The sequence below is a fragment of the Molothrus aeneus genome, chromosome 2, assembly GCF_037042795.1.
Source record: "Molothrus aeneus isolate 106 chromosome 2, BPBGC_Maene_1.0, whole genome shotgun sequence".
In the NCBI taxonomy this organism is placed as follows: Eukaryota; Metazoa; Chordata; class Aves; order Passeriformes; family Icteridae; genus Molothrus; species Molothrus aeneus.
In genome coordinates, this window is record NC_089647.1 from 45,380,871 (window position 1) to 45,400,304 (window position 19,434).

The window sequence follows — 19,434 nt, forward strand, 5'->3', positions numbered from 1 at the left end:
TTGTCTCAGCTTTGCTGAAACTTTTTATATTATTTCATTAAACATAAATACAGCTTTTTAACTTGAGAGTAACTTTTGGATGACATTCAATTCCACATTAGTTCCACTGTTTATATAGTGGATTTTTAATTTATTTGTGTCACTTTCTTCTTTCTGTTTACAGAATTTTGTGATTTTAAAGCTGTCAGGCTCCAGATAATGTTTTTCCATCAATTGAGTTTTTCTGTAATTTTATTTGGTTGCTTTGTACATTAAACTTTGTATTACTAATGCCAAGCAGCTTTTCAAGGAAGGCTGCTTATGTGCATGAGGCAAATGGCATCTGAAAGTATATAGCAAGTGAAATTATTCCTAATGATTTGGTTCTGTTCCAACATATATCCCCTTTTTATTTCGGTATTTGTTCTGATTTGAGATTACCTAACAGCATCTCTCATAGTCGTCTTTGCCATTTTGAACACTGTGATAGAAAGCAGCTGGAATATTGCATAAACCTTTCACAACATTCATAAGCAGTGACAGCTAATTTAAGTACAGATAGTAGCATCATTAGCTTATAAATATCATTACTGTTTTGTTCCAGAGACATTGCCTTCCCATTATTTCAAAACAGAAATGTAGACTTTTGTAAAAATGTAGTAAGTCAGTCTGATATTTTCCATATGTGACCTGATAATAGAGTAACTTATCTTCAGGAAGTCTGAAACAAATTCCTTGACGTGTTTTGAGAGATGAGAATTGCTATTCATGTCTTAAAAAGTTTTATTACAATTTCATTTCTTTCACTCATCATAAAGAGACTTAACTTAGGAAACCTAAACGTTTTTAATTCATTGTCCTTGATATTGAGTTGCTTCTGACCCTTTAGGGTTCGTGTATAACTTAGAGGCAAACAGCTCCTTTTCTTACTGCTCTGAATTTGCTTTATATGTTGGGCTCCTCTTCTAAAAAAAGTTGTAAAAAAAGAGAGGGGCGATTTTTATTTATTTTAATAACAGAGGTATTACCACTGAAATGAGTTTAAATAGTTCTGAAGCATTACTTAATGGAGAGGAAATTCAAATACATTGCAGTTTAATCATGTTCTAAAACTTTCCCAGCTTACTCTCATCAACTTCCCTTGCATGTACCTCTCATTTCTGTGCCTATATGTATGGAAACACTTCATTATGTAGCTTGTTAACACTACATATGTATTATGGTTAGTAGACAGAAATGGTCAGAAGTATTTCCCTTGTTTCTATCTGCTATCCAGTATATGCCTCTTAAAAAAAAAAAAGGAAATTAAAAAATAAAACCAAGCCTAAACAAACCAAAAAACACCACAAGTTTTCCATAGAAGAAAACTTAGCTTATGAATTGAAATGACATTGTAAGGAGGTGCAACTCCCAAACCTAACAGAATTTCTGTTAAGTAAGCCAGACACTTTACCAAGGAATTTACCAAGGATTTACCAAGGAATCAAGATTTGGAAGCTGAAGCTCTCAGGGCATCCAATCAATTTAAAGTGTTGAACTTCTGCCCACTTTTTTGCACTATCCTTAAATGTTTTCTACCATTCAGTTAATTTTTTTACAGTGGAAAATCTGTTTCTACAGAAGGATTTCTAATCACATCTATTACAGCTTAATTCTGCAAAAGTGTAGGTGTGAAGGCTCTTCCAATGAATTGATTCACTTACTAGTAACTTCTGTAGAACAGAAGTATTCAGTATAGCATGTCTGCTCTCTTATGAAAGTCCACAGTAACCTCAAGTAATGAGTGTTTGAAATGTCTTTATCTTCTTATCTTCTTTGAAGCTCTTACAATGACAATAAGAAGGGTCCTTATTTTATGCCTACTACCTAAAGTCTAACTTAGATTTCTTTGCACAGTGAAATTTCATTTCATCGTTTGTTTCAAGTAGCCCAGTTCAAGCTACAAACTTAAAGAACTAGGCTAGTAGCAAATGCTTTAGGGGTATCTCAGTATAGGTAACATTGGCCCTGTCAAGCATCTAGAGGTATGTAAGGTGTAAATATTCAAATAGACCCAGGATTCTGACTCCAAAATTCCATCACCAACTGCCCTGCTTGAGAGCTACCTAACTCTGCAAACATTTAAAAGCCCAAGGGACCTAGAACAATTCATTTGGTCTCCAGGAGTATTCCACAAATTCTGGGTCCAGGAGGCTTGGACACATTGCAGCTTTAGTTTAGGCCAAAAGGTTTGATTTACCTGCTTTGCCCTGACTGCCCTGGAAGGAAGTACATATGCATGGAGTGAGCAGGATGCTCTAAACCGGTGTATAACGGGACAATACAGACCCCTTTCTCTATCACAGCTGATCCAAGAGGTAATGGAATTGGAATTTGAGGAGGCACCTCCAAATTTCTCTGTACCCTTCAGTGGTCATCCAAAGGCTTTTGCAGCACCAACCAGTTACATGTGCTGCCACTGAAGCCATCAGGATCTACGAGCTAATTGCTCTGTTGCTCATCTCTGAACAATCTGTTCTGTGGTGCCTTCTGATGGCAAACCCAGCAGAGCAGGTTGGGATAATGTCTGGGTGTCCTTTTCTGGGTGCTTTCTTTGAGTGCAGAATTCTTCCCTTACCATGAGTACCGGCTGTGTGTTAGCTGCCTGCCGTTACTCTGGTTCTTACATCACCAGTTTGTTCCTTTCCCAGGTGTGTTCCCAGCATTGAGGATGCAGCCCAGGTGATGCCTGCTTGGCACTGCAGGGCCTGGGTCTGTTTGAGATCCTGGTTTCATGCCTTCTCAAAATAGCAAGTTGCAATACAGTTCTATACAGTTCAACAGGCTCTAAGATTGCTTGTTGAGATAATTACAGTGTTTATAATTTTCACGTTCTGACTGCAACCCAGTCATGGTTAAATAATAGAATCTAATTTACTACTCACGGCTTTTCAAAATGAGGGGAAAAACATATCTGCTCTGTTTCCTGTTTGGATATCCTGATGAAAGTATACCAGTAAGACTGTTCTTTTTTGGACTAGAAATTGTTCAAAAAGTTAAGAATTTGAGTTGTGTTTTTGAAGTACAATTCAGGCTATAAAATAGTGAATTTCCATTTAAATTATTATCTGACTAATCAACTCAGCTCTATTCCCTACTTCCTGCTTTATGTGTGTAAAGTACAGGTGATTGGGTCAGACTTTCTCTTTCAGTTATTCTCCTCTATAATCTCAAATAATGGGCAGTCCTCTGTTTTGGTTGTTACTACTTTTGTATTATTAGATGCATCAAGACTGACCAGCAAGTCATAAAGGAGGTCTGTTGATAATATCCAATGGAAACTTAAAAAGCTGAATATGACACTGTAAAGGCTTTGCAAAGGTTTAATGCATTGCTTCATGCACTATAATGCGTAATCCTCTATATCAGGGATTGAATCTACACAAAAGAATCACTAGACAACATTCTGCTGTGTTAACTGGTGTGGGTTTAGCCCCTTTTAATTCAGAAATGTATTGTCTTCTTGTCTTTCCCTCATTATAATTGCATTTACACTTCTGAAATGCAAATATTTTCTGTGTAAAAAGATAAAATATCCTTGATATAAAAAATAAATATTTCTGTGGAGTATGCAAGACCAGGATATGGTTCAGTAACAGAATTTGCAGTAGAAATACAAAGCCAAACAAAATTTGGATTTTAATGCATATGTCTTGGTAGTATTTCTGGAGGCTTTAGAGAACTTGATTTGAATCCCCCTTTTCTGCATGTTAATTTCCCAGCAAATGGTTGAACCTTTCCTTTAACTACATGTGGTAATTATAATATGTGGTTTTTCTTTACACAGAACATGGTTTGTTAGATTGATTTCGCACAGGTTTCCATAATTAGAGCTGTGTGAGATGGATTGTGACACGTTCTTCTGGATCAAAATATAGATAAAAATTTCCATACTGAAGAGTTTTTATATATGAAGGAATGCTGTAGTTAGTGCTACAGAGGAAAACTACCAAAGTGGAAAAGCCTAGTACTTTCCTAGTCCTTTCCTGCTGTTACTTTGTGCAGGCTTGTGATGTAGCACAAGTGGGATGCAGCCATAAGGTTTTCTCTTCCAGAACTGGATGAGCTTGTGTCCCACACTTGTGCTGGTTGTCTCTCACAGACACTGCTGCAGTTTCCAAAGGCTTTGTTGCTCACAGCCAAACATCTCCTGTCATTCTACATCACTCTGAGTTCTGAGTGAACTGGGTTGGCTTTGTTGACTGAACACCTATCAGAGCACTTGGTGGTAATTATTGAGGACATGGATCATTTCTTTAATGCCTGCATCACTCTAATCTCTGAATCTGTACAAGAATTTTCCTTCCTGCCAGTTTTGTATTCTTTGGGGCTTTTTCCTCCCTTGCTGAAGGCTAGATTTCTGAGAAGGGGGAATTTGCCTTCCATTGCTTTCAACTATTATGTATTTAAGCATGGTGAATATTGCCAGTGGCCCATAGGTGTGACAGTTGTCATTTTTGTCTGCTAAAAATAATTTCAGAACTGTAAATTTAAGTGTTATTGTAAACTTTTTAAGATACATGTTAAGAACAGAATCGTGGCTTTTTCAGTTTGCCTTCTTAGGTGGACACAGTGTATCTATATTGTTGTCATTTATCCCTTTTTAATCCTTTTGACCATGATGACTAATTTGTCTGTGCTGACAGAGTAACAGATCTCAGACAAAGAATTTTTAGATTTTACAAAAACAAATGAATGAATAGTGAAGAGGGGGTCACATTAGTGCACTTACTGAGATGAGAAGGTTGTGGCATAAACTCCTACCACATTTGTTGATGGCAGAAAATGTACAGAAAAGAAAATAACAGAAAACAAATGATAATTTCTGAACCTCTTGAAACCATTCATTTATTATGACTGGGGGAAAAAACAGAAAAATTTGAGTACTAAAGTTTGAAACTTTAAGAAAACCATCTATCTAATATAAAATCTAGATTAGTATTAGCAGTCTCTACTTAGTAAGGTGTTAGCAATATAAATATTAAATTATTTCAGAGTGAGCAAATATAATGTAAATGGCTCCATAATACACATGGAAATCATAGAATAAATTAGGAATAGAAATGTCTTTTTTTAACACTGCTTGTTCATAATCTCTGGAAGTGTAATATATAAAATATATATGGTCATAATCCAGTAAAACTTTAAATAGATGAAGTTGATGTGAAGTTTGACCAAGCTGAAGTGCTCAGAGTGGCCTTGGCTGTCTAGTTTCAGCATGAGAATTGCACTGTATATGTAATCCATTTTTATCTACTAAAGCATGTATTAATGTATTTTGGAGAGAACACTGTATTCCACAGTGTTCTTGGAAAATACATTCCTTGTTTCATGCTAGAATAGGATGGAAAGTGTATATCTTAAAATGAAAGTAGAAACGTCAACATGTGATTTTTAAAATAAATTGAATCAAATTTCATTTATTTCATGAATTCACATCCCAAGCTCGTGCAGCTGATAATAGGAGTTCACATAAGCAGTACCCATCTGGCCTTCAGAAGGTTATATTTGATCAGTTCATGACAACACATAGGGCATATTTTCTTTCTTTGTTCTAACTCACAGCTGGCAACTCTATCTGCTAATCCCAGTGAGAGCTGCAGCTGGAAATGCAAAACTACTTTTGAACTTGCATATCCTTTCCCAGAGATGTCTGAAGCCTTGGAGATGTGTTGCTTTTGTGATTCCTATTAAATTAGGGAATTAATTGTTGCATTAAGAATGAAGTCAAGCAATGAATCCTCGAATACCCATTGTAAGACCATGTTTTATATAACAAAAGAAAGCTAAGAATGACCAAAAATACTGAATTTTGCATGTTTTCATGTAATAAAAACTCACTGTAGAGCTCACTTCTTTATTACATTTTAAAAATCCTTATTACAGAATGATGAAGTAATCTCTATTCACTTCTAGCTTGTTCATCTAAAATGTGAACAAGCAGTTTGCAAGCATATTTAGTTTTGTTTCTTGACACTGTTAAGTACAGTTAGAACATTAAATTCTCAACTGCAGACTATGAGAATTTCAATGTGTTTTTTCAAAGCAGCTTACCATACTTCAGTTTCTAGTAGTAACTTGTGCAACCTTTCATCTTATGAGTCAATCCTATAATTAGTATCCTTCTTTGCCAGAGGCATACTGCATGTTTGTTTTAGGTACAGAAAGTCTGCAAGAAATTTAACTTAATCATTACTTTTTAATGTAAGAGCTGGTTAGCTCAATTACACTAGATTAAAGTGAGCTTGAAATTCCTGAGTTACAGAGAAGGGGCTAATCTGTGACCTGTAGTGAATAAGTACTATTTCCTATGGTTTTTGCCTTATGTGCACTTACTAGTGTGGGTAGCCCTTCAGCCCAGGCTTGCAGTAGCTATAAGCAATTATCTATTTTCTCTATGGAGTGGATTTGCAAGGCTCTTATTTAACTTGGCCATTAGGTTATTCAAAATTATTCCAGGATTGCATGCATAGCAGTAAAGCTGCCGAACATTTTTTGGTGTTTTTTTTTCAGTAAACATTTTCTTTATTGTTTTTAGGGGCAATCTGAAAAGAATAAGTGCTGGTTACAGCTTTTCAGTATTTTTTACACAATTTCTAATTACAGAAGCATTAGACTGTTTTAAATATATTAATTTAATAACATGCTCTTAAGCTGCATTCAGACTGAAAATATCTCTCTTAATCATACAGGGAATGGTTGCATTAGCACCACTTCAGAAGCACTGAATTTTGGTATCTCTGGTATAAATCCATGCTGACTGCTCTGCCTTTGGGTACAGAGTCCAAGCTGTGACTGGCATGTGAATATAAAATACTGCTAAACAAGTGCACAGTAGTGTGTTGGGGTTTTTATTCTACTTGGTGCTGATAGGTACTATTTGACTCAATGTTCATAAAGGTCTGTCTCAACTTCTAAGGATTCAATGATTCTAAGTTACTCAGCTACAAAATTCTTTGGCTGTGTTCCACTTAAATTTCTTGTTCTTACGAAAATACAGAATCCATCTAGGCTCAAACTTTCCATACTGCCAACCCTATTAAGAAAATCATTGTCAAGCAAAAGAGCACTGAAATATCACACCAAAGGACTGGAATTACCTGGAGGACTGGAATGTATTGGAAGTAGGATAAAATACAATAGCCTTATAACAGGAGTTGTGTGCTGAGCACCTTAGCAGTAATGATTCATTATAAACCAACACCTCATGAGCTGAGAGCAGCCTTATAGAAGAAGGGTCTAATGTTCTTACAGTTCACTTGTATCCTTCAAATTATTGTCCTCTACTTTGCTCACCTTTAATTTTTTGGGTGATAGACCTCACACATTCTCACTCTTACTGGTTCACTTGTGCTAAAGCAGTGTACTGCCAAACACTCCTCTTTTACAAAGATCATACAATAATCTCACATGTTATTTTGGGCAGTGACAAGTGCCTTTGAGGTATAGTCTGTGACTGTTTCCTAAAAACATGAGCTTTTTTAACTAAAGGGTGGTGTCCACCAGTTTTGGTGAAGTTTCATTTCAGTCCAGTGGTATGATTCTATGTGCATATTACTGAATAGGATTTATAGTTACCTCGTCTGCATGTGGAAATTTAAGATGGAATTAGTGCACCCTAATTTGGGCAGCTAAAAGTTAATGCTTAGCACTGAAGTTGCCCACCCAAACTCCCAATCAGGGGTGAGAATTAGGTACCTCTAGAGTTCAGGCAAGCCAGATAAGGTAAGCTTCAGTGACTAACACTAAGCAGTCTTTCAAGCCTTTTCAGTATAATTACTTCTCAGAATATTCCTAGCTTTATTTTAGAAACAGAGCCTAAGGTGTCTAGCTCTGGCTTTGTCTTCAGACTTCTACAGTTATGAATTTCACCGAGATGCTAATATCTGGTGAGATGAAAAACTGCAATTCAACATTGAATGATTGTGTCTGATTCCCTAAAACCTTATCTTACTCTTTTTTTCTTTTTAATTAATTTTAAGGAGGAAAATGACTTTTCAAAGTGTAGATTTTTTTTTTACTCCTGCTATATAAGTAAAAACACAAATAAAAATTTAGAAAAATATTTTTCTTACTTTTTGATAAAATGTCTCTTTCAAACCAAAGGGCATATTCTAAGAGAACTTGCTAAAGTTAGAATATGCCAGAACTGAGGCCTGCAACCATGAGATTCCCTCATATATAGTTACTCTAATACAGGTTGTATTTACATTGTTGCATATTATTTCCCACTGGGGCTTTATTCACTTAAAGCACAGAATAGGCAAAATCTGTAATTCTGCAAGTCTCACTTTATTTGGTAACACTATTTTATATTCCATGCAGAATGTGAGGTATTAAATACTGCTGGACTTTTCTGGGGTTCTGCCACTATAAAGAAGTTGTCACAGATTTTTTTTCTTTTCAATGGAAGTGGCGTAAAATGTTTAACATCTGTTAGCAAACTGAAGCAGAGGAAGTCAAAGGCCCTCAAAACCCTTCATTGTTTCTTGACAAAACCAGGGTAGGATGCCACCTTCTTGACTGTGAATATGTGTAATGGCTACATCTGTGAGCTGGTGATCTGAAGTTCTCTCTATATGGAGAGATCAAGGGTGGTGTTTAAAACAAATCAGACTAATTACACCCTAATTTCTCCTACCCACAGCCCCCCCAGCCCTTCCCACCCCCTGTAGAGAAAGTTCAGGTGATTCCCGCCAAAGCAGATCTTTGCTTTGGTCAGATGAATCTCATTTGTAAAGCTTGATTTTTCAAAGATAACCTTTCAGAATGTCTTCTGTATTGTATGGCTAATTCCTACTGACTTCTGTTAAAGAGGGGAGGTGTGATGTTTCAGATTAAGTAATATAATAAAGCAAGGATCTGGTATATAGCAGCCTTTTGTTCTGTATAACTTGACTTTCTGATCCCCACAGCTCTAAGTGGTGAATTAATAACTGCTTTTCATAAGCTATTGTTATTTCTGATGTCAAAGCTGCAGCTTTTTCATTTGTAATACAGTTTGCATGTGCATGCACACTGATGCACTTTAGGTAATTTCTATCACTTTAGGTAAATCACTTTAGGTAATTTAGTAAATTACAGCATTTATGATTTCTGCACTAATACAAGAAGCTGCAGATGCATGCTTAACTTCTAAAGGTGTTATCCTCTATGTTAGAGAATTTTGAAAATTTACATTTAATCCCATGCATTTTGTGTTACTTACTCCTCCCAAAAAAGTGGTTTTAAAAGATCTTGGGGTTGCAAAGTTAAAAACTTTAAAAATACTAGTAGCATTGGTTATGCAACTCTTAACCTTAATTTAGAATTGTAATTCAGCTCAGTGGAGTGTATTATGAAACTGTCTTAATTACATAAACATACTTTTTGTTTTCCCTAGTGCATAAGCATACTTTTTGTTTTCCTAGTTTTCCCTTATTTCTCTCCCCAACATGTGCCTTGTGTGGAGAATTTAAAGTTACTTAGTGGTATTTAAACATAATTGTAAGCAGGAAAAATGTAATTGCTGAGCAAGCCTAAGTCTAGTTTATTTAATTTTGTTCCGGTCTACATATCACGTGACTGTCGGCTGTGCAAAGAGGGGCCGTTACTCCTTCTGCCAAAGCTTTACAACTGGACAAATTCAACTGGGGAGGAGAAATAAGCTTTTACCCAGCTCAGCTTCTAGCCTAGTGGCTAAAACAATCTCCATGAAGGTGGTAGAAGAGTCTTCATTTGATATGTCTTGGCAAAGAGCTCTTAAGCTTTCTCAGAAGGCAGAAACCCCATCATTGCCTCCTCTTTCAAGAGCTGCATCTGAAAGGCATTATAAGCCATGCATGTGATTTGTCTCTTAATTTAATTTTAAAATAAGATCATAGATTTTTGTCCTCCATAGAGTTTTAAGAGAAGTGGAGACTTCTCTCTGCCTCTGAGTAATTTGTGGGAAGAGCAAGTACATTAGCCTTCTCCAGGTTTCTGTATCTATAGGCTGAGCATGGTGACATAAGGAACTGTGTTACTCATGTGACAGGTATTTCAGATTCTATTCTGTATTTAACCTTTCCTTCACATGGTATAGGATGTATGTGAGCTAATACAGGCCTTTAGCTTCCCAGATAGATTTGTCTTTTAAAATTACAGATTTTACAGCTTAGCTTTTGCGTACTTAAGCCTTGTCCCTTTGTCACTTTTCAAAATGGATACCAAAATACAATGGCATCAATATTTTATGTGTATTGACTTTTAGATTACCCTGAATTATCTGTAATCTGAAAGTTGTGGGTCTTCTTTTGGTTTTTTTTCTCATATATTCTCTCAATTTGGAAATAACCTCTTAAAATTTAATGTAATAAATAGTCCAGTGTTGAACTCACATGCACATACTTATCTATTTCCAGAACTCTTTGAGTACTGATTTTTTATTATTCATATCTAATAACTAGGCTCTTTCTGCATGGGATTTCTAATACTTTGAAGAATTTCCTTGGCATTTATATTTTTCATATTTGGTAGCAAAAAATGTTAGTACATTACAGAGAGTTTGAAGAGTGAAGTTGTTTCTATCAGGATTTTGTTTTCCTTTCCCACTTATTTCAGATTTTAATTTTAGGCCAAGAGGCAACAAGGTAAAGGTACTAAAACTTTATTGTATTTTCTGGTATCTGCTGGAACATCTAGATGTCTGGACTAGGTAAGTTATTTGGCCAATTCAAGAAGCTGCTTTTTGACCATAATAAGGAAATTATTCCTGCACCTAATTTGATATTCAAATAGAGTAGTTTTTATTAATGTATCACTTATTGATATATTTGTTTCTGAATATATAATCACTATTTTCTAAAGCTTTAGATACTTTATGAATTAATTATAACACAGTATACTCTGCTATTGTGATGACAGAGCAGCTTGCTCTGTGAAGTGGCATAGCTGAGTACTGTTACCTTTACGAAGAATTTTTTAAGCAAGGACAAAAGCCATAGTTCTTGAAAATGTATTGCACGGACATATGCAATACTTATTGCATAGTGATGTTTATGGAAATTTGTGTCAACAAACTTAGGGCACAGTCTTGCAATCATTATGAAATTTTTAGCTTTACTCCCTGGTGTTACCACAGCTGAACCAGGATAAGGAGGGAAGTTTTTGGGATAGAAAGTGAAGTGTTAGAAATTACTTCTTGTTGAATCAGTGAGGGACAAAGACTCTTTTATGACTGATTTACATATAATTTCTTGCTTTACTGAAATTTGTACAAATAAATACATAGATGTATTTATGGAAGGGCATGTATGTTCCCTGCCTAGGGGAAGGCTTAGCTGCTCTACCAGCCCTGGACTACCCATGGACCCAGGACAGAGCTTTGCACTCTGTCATATTTCAACCTACTGAAAACCAATCTATGCACCAATCCAACCTCATCACCCAGCAGCTTTAAGAGCTTGTTTGAACCTTTTAGAACAGATCTGTAACCTGTATGCATGGGATTCACAATGTTCAATTACAGTTTTGATTAATGGAAGTGGGTTATTTTCTATGGGCTAAGGAGACAACCTTCAGATGTGCTTACTCTTCTGTTTACATGCGTGCCATTGTCATTTAACTGGTGAATATGCAGGTAGATTCTGAGGGTTCATGGTTCCCCTCTCCTCCTTTAGCAAAAAGGTGATGGCAGTAGTTGCCCCCATGAACATGATTTGCTTTTCAGCAATGCAAACTCCTCTGCTTAATGTGGGCTATGTCTTGTGGAAGTGTTTTGGGACTGAGAGCACCTGAGTGTGTACAGAGACTGAATAGAGCAGAAACTGTCATAAACAGACCAAATTGACTCAAATTCTGCACAGGGATATTTTATTCTCTAACTGGATAGTCCTAGAGATTAAACAAGACTGCACATACAGAATACAGAGAACAAAAATACAAAAAATACTTCCTGCTTTCATTTTCTGTTGAAAACATGAAACACCCTTCATAGCCTGTGTGAGATGGATAAATTCTAGAGTTGGATTTGAACAAGAGAATAGCCTAAAATAGCGTGTTCTATTTCACAGAACATATCTGGCAAAGAATGTGTTTAAAATCACAAGTTAGAGGTGGTGTAAGAAAATAGATTTTCTGCTGTATCAAGCAATCTCATATGTTCTGACATAGGTTTTATGGGACATAAACATATGAAAACACCTAAAAAAGAAGTTGCATTTTCAAGAAAATAGGTGTTGCCCACGCTCAACTGTCAGCAATGTAAAGTTGGCTTCTAGAAGCAAAAGTCAGAAAGGAAATTGTTGACACCAGTCATTAACAGCAACACAGACTTGGTGCCATCAGATCATGCTGGGTGTTTCCAGTTTATGGAGGAGAGATCTGTCTTATTAATAACCACTTATGTTGGGGGGTAGAATGTGTAGTTCAGTGGTGACACAGATTTCCTCCCACTTCCTCTGATTTTTTTTTCTTACTCTTGGGTTTTTGTTATTTGAGGGTAGCAGTGGTCTGAGCTGTTACTCTCATGGACTTTTATATTCACATGCTAGACAATTCTTGAAGTTGGAAGTTTTGTGTATGAAACAATGTTACTTTTGTGCCCCTACAGTGGCTCAATTAAGATCACCATAGTAATACCAAGATTTCACATCTCTGAATTGCTAAAAGAAAAACGTGTAGCAGAGGTTGACTATGCCTTACAGACATTGTAGTGTATATCCAGTACTGTGGAGTTAATATATATTTTAAATTCACATACACAGTGCAATTGTTCTACTATTTTAAACATAAAAGCCTGTCAGCAGCTGGAGTTTGTGAAAATACACAGTGCAAGAGAAATGGTCTTGGAAATGAATAAATCACATTTCAAAGATTTTAATTTATAAGCATATTTCTCAGGATTTCCAAACAATGGATGAATACTTGAATAGTCATTTTCTCCCCCAGGGCTTTTTGGTACATTTATTAAAAAAAAAAAAAAACAAAACCAGCAAAATAAAACTAACAAAAAGAAAAAAATTGTAGTCAGCACTTGGAGCACATTTGAAAAATGTGGTTTGACATGATGAACTTTGGGTGTAGGCTGTGCATGCAAAAGGCTGTCTTTTTACAGATGTTGGGAGACTCTGTCCCCACTGTTTACCACAGTCTCCAACAGTAATTTAATAAAGTTTCTTACCTCCTACTTGAAAGACCAGGAGAAGGGAGGCAATCTGCTGCTTTGTAAAGACTCAAAGATATTTTTGGGGAAACTTGCTTTCCATTTATCTTGATGCTCAGTAGTATATAAAACATACGTATTTAATCTATGTATACAGATCTTGTACATGTAGTGTCTGAATTGTCTATATAATATATAAGGATATATAAAACATCCTTTTGCTTGTTTGGGGCTAGGTAAGCATACTGCCTTCTTACTTTTAAATGAATATAAACTTTTTTAAAATTTTTTTTTCAAAATGGAGGAATTTCAAAGTGAGCCACATTGCTTTACACTGCCTTGCCTTTTCTGTGGATCAAGGGCACACACACACAGATAGCCACTGCAGTGCAGCTGACAAGCAGTAACTTGTTAAATTACATAACTTGAGGGTACGTCTGAGCCCTTAATTCTTGTCAAATTAAGGTTGATACAACTGAGTTGGGCCATTCAACATAAAGGTAATGGGAAAACAGCTTTTGTAATAGGCAAATATTCCTTTCCCCTGTCGACCAAGAATACCCATATTCCAGGAATTAACAACATTTTAAGCTTTGCATTTTACTTCCAATCCTGGTAGTAACAGATGGCACTCTGTACAATGTTACCATTTTACTGCTTTTTAAGTGCAGTTTGGATTAGCTTTGTTATTTTGAGTAAACTCTCTTTAGGTTAACATTGACTGGACACGTTAAGAAAGAAACCCAAACATAATATTCCACATTTTATTCTCCTCAGCTTTACTAGTTATTATATGTTTCCTGTATCCATGGAAGAAACATACAGCATTGCAAGTTCTGTTTTCACATGGTTGATCTGGCACAAAAAGCTTTCTTTTAGGTTTGCTGATTCCAGTAGCGACTGCAATTAATCACGGTTCTGAAAAAATAAATAAATAAAAATGGAGAAAACAAACATGAAATCAGTGACAAAGGAAGTATTTTTTTACTTTTCCCTGTCTCTTGTTGTTTGGTATAATAGGCCAAAAATTCAGCTATTCTGTGTATTGGCAGAGATTTTAGTGATACAGCTGGGATTCATATGTTCCATATTAGCTGAGTTACTGCTGTTTAACTGCCTTGGATTAACAGAAAATTTACTTGCTTTTAAGGACCACACCTTTGCATATACTGCCACTATAATATTGATTAATTAAGGGAAGAATGTGTATTTAGGCTTACTGCTCAAAATTATGCAGCAGATAGTTTGATATTTTGGGCAATTCTCCTTCAACATTAGCACATTTTCAGAATCTGTTAGAACTAAGACTTAAAAAAGGAAATCAACTTCTTAAATAAAATACGGATAATATGCACATGCTTTCCACAATCAGAAAACAGTGTGCACCTCCTCCCTCCTTTCTGAAGGTATCCTATCCAGTTCACAAAGTTTTTAATTGCATATTTAAATTTAATCATGTAATCATCTAATAGATGTAAGTAAGTACAAGTTTAAATTTAAAATGCAACTCCTTGCTTTACTGAAGTGGGACCATTAAGTCTGTGAAAAGAAAGAGTTTATGAAAATGCATACATGTCTGAGTAACACTGAAAGCAGAGTTCAGCAATGCCCAACGGGCCACTTCTACAATAGCAATCCACTTCTGAAATGTTGGTCTCTGCAGGGAAGATCACTATCATTATAATTAGAGCTAGACTACAATGGACTGCTCAGAGTAGCTATTCCAAAAAGTTCTTTGAAGGTGAAGATGAGTGGTAGACATTCTCAGGAATAGAAAATTGCTTTCTCAAGTGAAAAAAAAAATCAACAAAATGAATCTTAAATAGCTAGATGGCTAAAAAAAAATTCAGTTTTGCTATCCCTATTTAAAATGAAATCACTGCATTTCCAGTTTGAATATTGCTGGTGGACATTAAAGAAATATATAATTTATATATTCCTGGAATATGTAATATGTAACCATACTTGAAAATAGATGTATTTTGTAAGCAAATGAACAGAGACAAAAACATAGATGCTTCATCTCCTTTGCTGTTTTTCTTTTTTGCCCTTCAAATTTGATAATTCTTTTTTCTGCAAATTATGAAGGCCTAATTGCTAAGAACTGTTTAGTGCTCTTATGTACATTAATACAAATAGATGTATTGATATGAAAAATATTTGAAGATGTTCGGATCACTTTTTTTTTTGTCTTGTTTTTAAATACTTGTCCAGTCTGTCTTTAACCTTCTAACGACTAGATCAGGCAGTTAACTAAAATTGAAAACCTGATACCAAAGCACAGTCTGATCTTCACACCAAAGCCAGCACACCTAGCTATATAGACAGGATTTTACATATATTTACTACTTCTCACAGATATTCTGGAACTTCATGCAGAAATTTTTTCAGTCTGCTTAAACTATAAACTGTAAACTACAGCTGCAAGAATCCTAGAAACTGATTGAAAAGTTTTTTCTGTGGAAGATTGAGGTGCTCCGCCAAAGAGCATTTGAATAATGACAAATTATTATGACACTTATTGCATTTTCTTTAAAAGTAATATTGGAGATTTGGAAAAGAGGCCATAGCACTTAGCTCTGACTGAGAAAGGAGCATGGCTCTGTCCTGTCTGCTTGCTCCCTCCAAGGGTTTATACAAACTCATGAGGTTCCCTGAGCCTTCTTGAGCTTGAGCCATCCCAGCTCTCTCAAACTGGTCATAAGAGAGAGAATCTTCATTTCCTCAGTCATTTTTGTGGCTCTCTGTTGTACTTTCTCCAGTTGCTTCACTGTGTGCAATTAGGCAAGTTGAAAGCATGTAAAAATTATCTGCTATGAATTTACTCTTCAGATTTTGATGTGACAGTGGAACATAATAGTACAGTTTGATTGAAGGTAAGTTAAAATATTTAAGCAGATGAAAATGCAGTGATACTTGTTTATCTTCATGCTGAAATCAGGAAATGAGCAACTAAACTAACTTTCTTCTGTATAATGGCCATGATCTGATCTCTCCACTTTTTTATATTACCCTATTTACTAGCAACTACATGATACTATAAGCTGCAGAAACTGTTTTTATTTAATTCATTTGTTGGTTATTTCTTTAATTTTCTGGATTCTTTATTTCATAGAATAGTGCTTTCCTTTGGCATTAAGTGCTTTAAAGTCTTAGAATTAAGTCAATTTTTCAAAATGCCTAGGTTTTGTCAATCCCTATATAACAAAGCAATAAAGTATCACAAACACTTTGGTACCCATGTTTGATGTGTGTAGAGAAAATACCATAACTATTCCAGAAAATTATTCCTTAGTAATACAGTTCCACTGATTGCACTAACTAAGCTAGGAAGTTCTTTCCTGCCATCATGAAATTGCAGTAATGAGATTGAACTATTTTATTTATGTACAATTTGATTAGAGGTTTTAATATACTCTGGCAGACATTTATCTCACAATTTGAACTTATGACTGCATGGACCATTTCTTAGGATATTATAGTCTTTAGGTTTTAACCAAATATCTTCTGGGGTAAATAGGCACAATAATTTATTTCTGAAAGTTAGTAAAATATGGTTTGTGGTTTCTTAAAATTTTGCTGTCATAGAAGTTCTCTATGTTTTATTCCTTTTTTCCTATTGAATTTAGGAAGACTTCGCAGTAGATTGAAATAGATGGGCTGTCAAAATTCATAGATTGTTTAAAAAATAATTTAATATTAAAATACAAAAGATAGTTTCAACAGTTGTAGTTAAAGTTTTGATCCTTTAAAAATATTTTTCACCTTCCACCTAAAGGTGAAAACATTTGTAGCTGGAAACATTGCTTAAGTCTTCACTAATTTGGGTATAAAGTTAATCTGTTGAATGTTGACTAGAGGTATTATCTAGTATTAAAAAAAAAATCACTGAGGAAAAAGAGTTTGCAGGGTTGAAATCTTGGGTTTGATCTTGGGAATGACCATGGTGTCATGACATATGCAACAAAGCAGGATGATAATTTTGACGACATTTGAACTTCTGTGGGTGTCAGTGTCCAGAAAGTTTCCTTATTAAGGGAAGTTCATGTATTTGTGCCTCCCTCTAGTGGATCACTCTCTCAGCTCTGCCCTAGGAAATGTTCTCCATATTAAATTCATGTGGCATTAAATATTCAAATGTCCTTGTTTTCAAAGTGAGGATCTGTTTTCCATTCTCATGGACAGTCTGAATGTGTTGGTGTGCATCTCCACTCATTATAGCACATTTTGTAATATATCTTTTCTAAGACTCCTTTTCATACTGAAGGTGCTGATGATCATATCTATCTACATGTGCAACAAATGTTGCACAGAGAAATACATTTTCTTGTTTTGAAAAACATTCCCTTTTTTTCTATGCCACAAATTTCTTCTGTTTCCCAGACTTTCATTTACATGACTATATTCTGGAAATGTCTGCAGTTTGCCTTAATCATTATTTAATTATATTTCAGGTACTACCAAGGTAAATCTTGTGAAGATCCCTTCAACTGCTTCCAGCCCTCGAGACACTGCTCTGGCAGCTGTTATCTGCAGTGCACTTGCAACAGTGCTCTTGGCTCTTCTCATCCTTTGTGTTATCTATTGCAAGAGGCAGTTCATGGAGAAGAAACCAAGCTGTGAGTTCCAATTTTTACTCTTTCTTGGTAATATTTATAGAGTGGTATTAGTTTGGCAGATCCCTCTGTAGGTAAAGAAATTAAATGTCTACATCATTTAAGCAAGTTTAGATTGAGATGGTCAATACAGCAGAGCCCAGGACTCCATCCAAGTTTGCCAACTCGAAAGTTCCAGCTGCTACTGAGAAAATGCTGTGTAAATGCCCAGAAATACTCTAATTATATCACTCCCATGCCATACTCTGCTAGAGGCTGCACAGATACATTTGGACTATTCATGATCCAAGATGGGACATTACAGAGTTGCAATGTCAATGTGGAAATACCAGTTTCAAAGATCTGTGCATCAAATGCTATTGTGAAACACAGATTAGGTCATCAAGATAGTGAATGTGGCCAGTGTAGATGAGAGATTTGTCCTTAACAGTTTTGGTTTTATGGGTATATTCAAGATGAATTAAATGCCTGAGACAGATCTGTAAATTTCTTTTAAATCCCTAACAGGTCAATGTAATTTGTTTATAATAAATATTTTTCTGCCTCTTAATTTAAATTAAGAAAGAGAAAAGTGAAAAGCACTCTAGTTCCCATTTATAGCTTTATAAAACTTTTATTAAAATATGTTTATAGCATGTCATGAACCCTGGATGCCAAACAAGAATACTATCTTGGATGAATTGATGTTGGTGCTGCTCTCAGCACAAGCAGAAATTTACAGAGGTTTACAGAGCCATTGTAAGAATTGTTCCTAACCTAGAATTTGCTTTACCCATGAGTTTTGAGAAATTCTGACACAGTGAACTCAGACATCATTTAGTGAAGTGCAGTAACTTGTTTGCCTTGGCCTACAATTATAGAGATTAAAGGTAGTCTGCTGTTAATATAAAGCTCTTTAAGATAATATAAACAAAATCCCAGTGGCTGAAAGCTGACTCTGGAAAATTTCAGATGGGAATCACTGGGAATCATTAAACACTGCAGAAATGTAACAGTGAATAAGATATACTCTCAAATCATCCAAATGAGAGCAGATGTCTTCCTAGAAGTGGCTGTAGTTGAACCAGCTGTTGTAGGCTTTGTTGCAAAATCTGTGGTTTACATTATGGGAAGCCACATGGTCACTGTGGGTCCTTCAGTTGGAAAATGTATGGACATACTTTATAGCATGACATTACACATTTTGTAAAGATAGAGGGCACTGAGCAGGAAAAAGGGTAACACTTACTGACATGGACTTTTATTCCCTTTGTTCAAAGGGTCTCTGAGATCACAAGACATTCACTACAATGGCTCTGAATTATCGTGTTTCGATAGACCACGGCTAAGTGAATATGACCACAGAACATGCTGCCAGTGCCAAAGAAGTGCATCACAGACCTGTGGTATGTTATGTCTACTGAAAGGTGACTTTATTTTATCTAACACTTGAGTTGTGGCAATTCAACTGCAGAGCTAACACTGTCAAACTAACCTTTGTCCTAGGCTAATTTCTTAATAAGCAGAAAGGATTTTTAAGTAGCTATTTGGGGTTTTTTTTGTTTCTTCCTGTAATTCATTTCAGTGACTTCACATGAAAAAAAATTTAAATTTCTATCTCAGTTATTTCTGATAAAAATAGCACTGCATATGGCTTTGAGACTTAAATTAGTGTGAAGGATTTACCAGAGAGCATCT

General features: G+C 35.5%; 1 protein-coding gene across 4 annotated transcripts in view; it reads left to right on the forward strand.

Annotated features, from left to right (window-relative positions):
• Window positions 1-19,434, forward strand: part of TNFRSF19 (TNF receptor superfamily member 19) — a 56,639-nt gene that overhangs the window by 29,519 nt on the left and 7,686 nt on the right. For all 4 annotated transcript variants that reach the window (XM_066544831.1, XM_066544830.1, XM_066544829.1 and 1 more), the window contains 2 exons: window positions 17,596-17,760; window positions 19,017-19,142. In XM_066544831.1, the coding sequence (XP_066400928.1) occupies window positions 17,596-17,760; window positions 19,017-19,142 (291 nt within the window). The remainder of the gene's footprint in view (window positions 1-17,595; window positions 17,761-19,016; window positions 19,143-19,434) is intronic.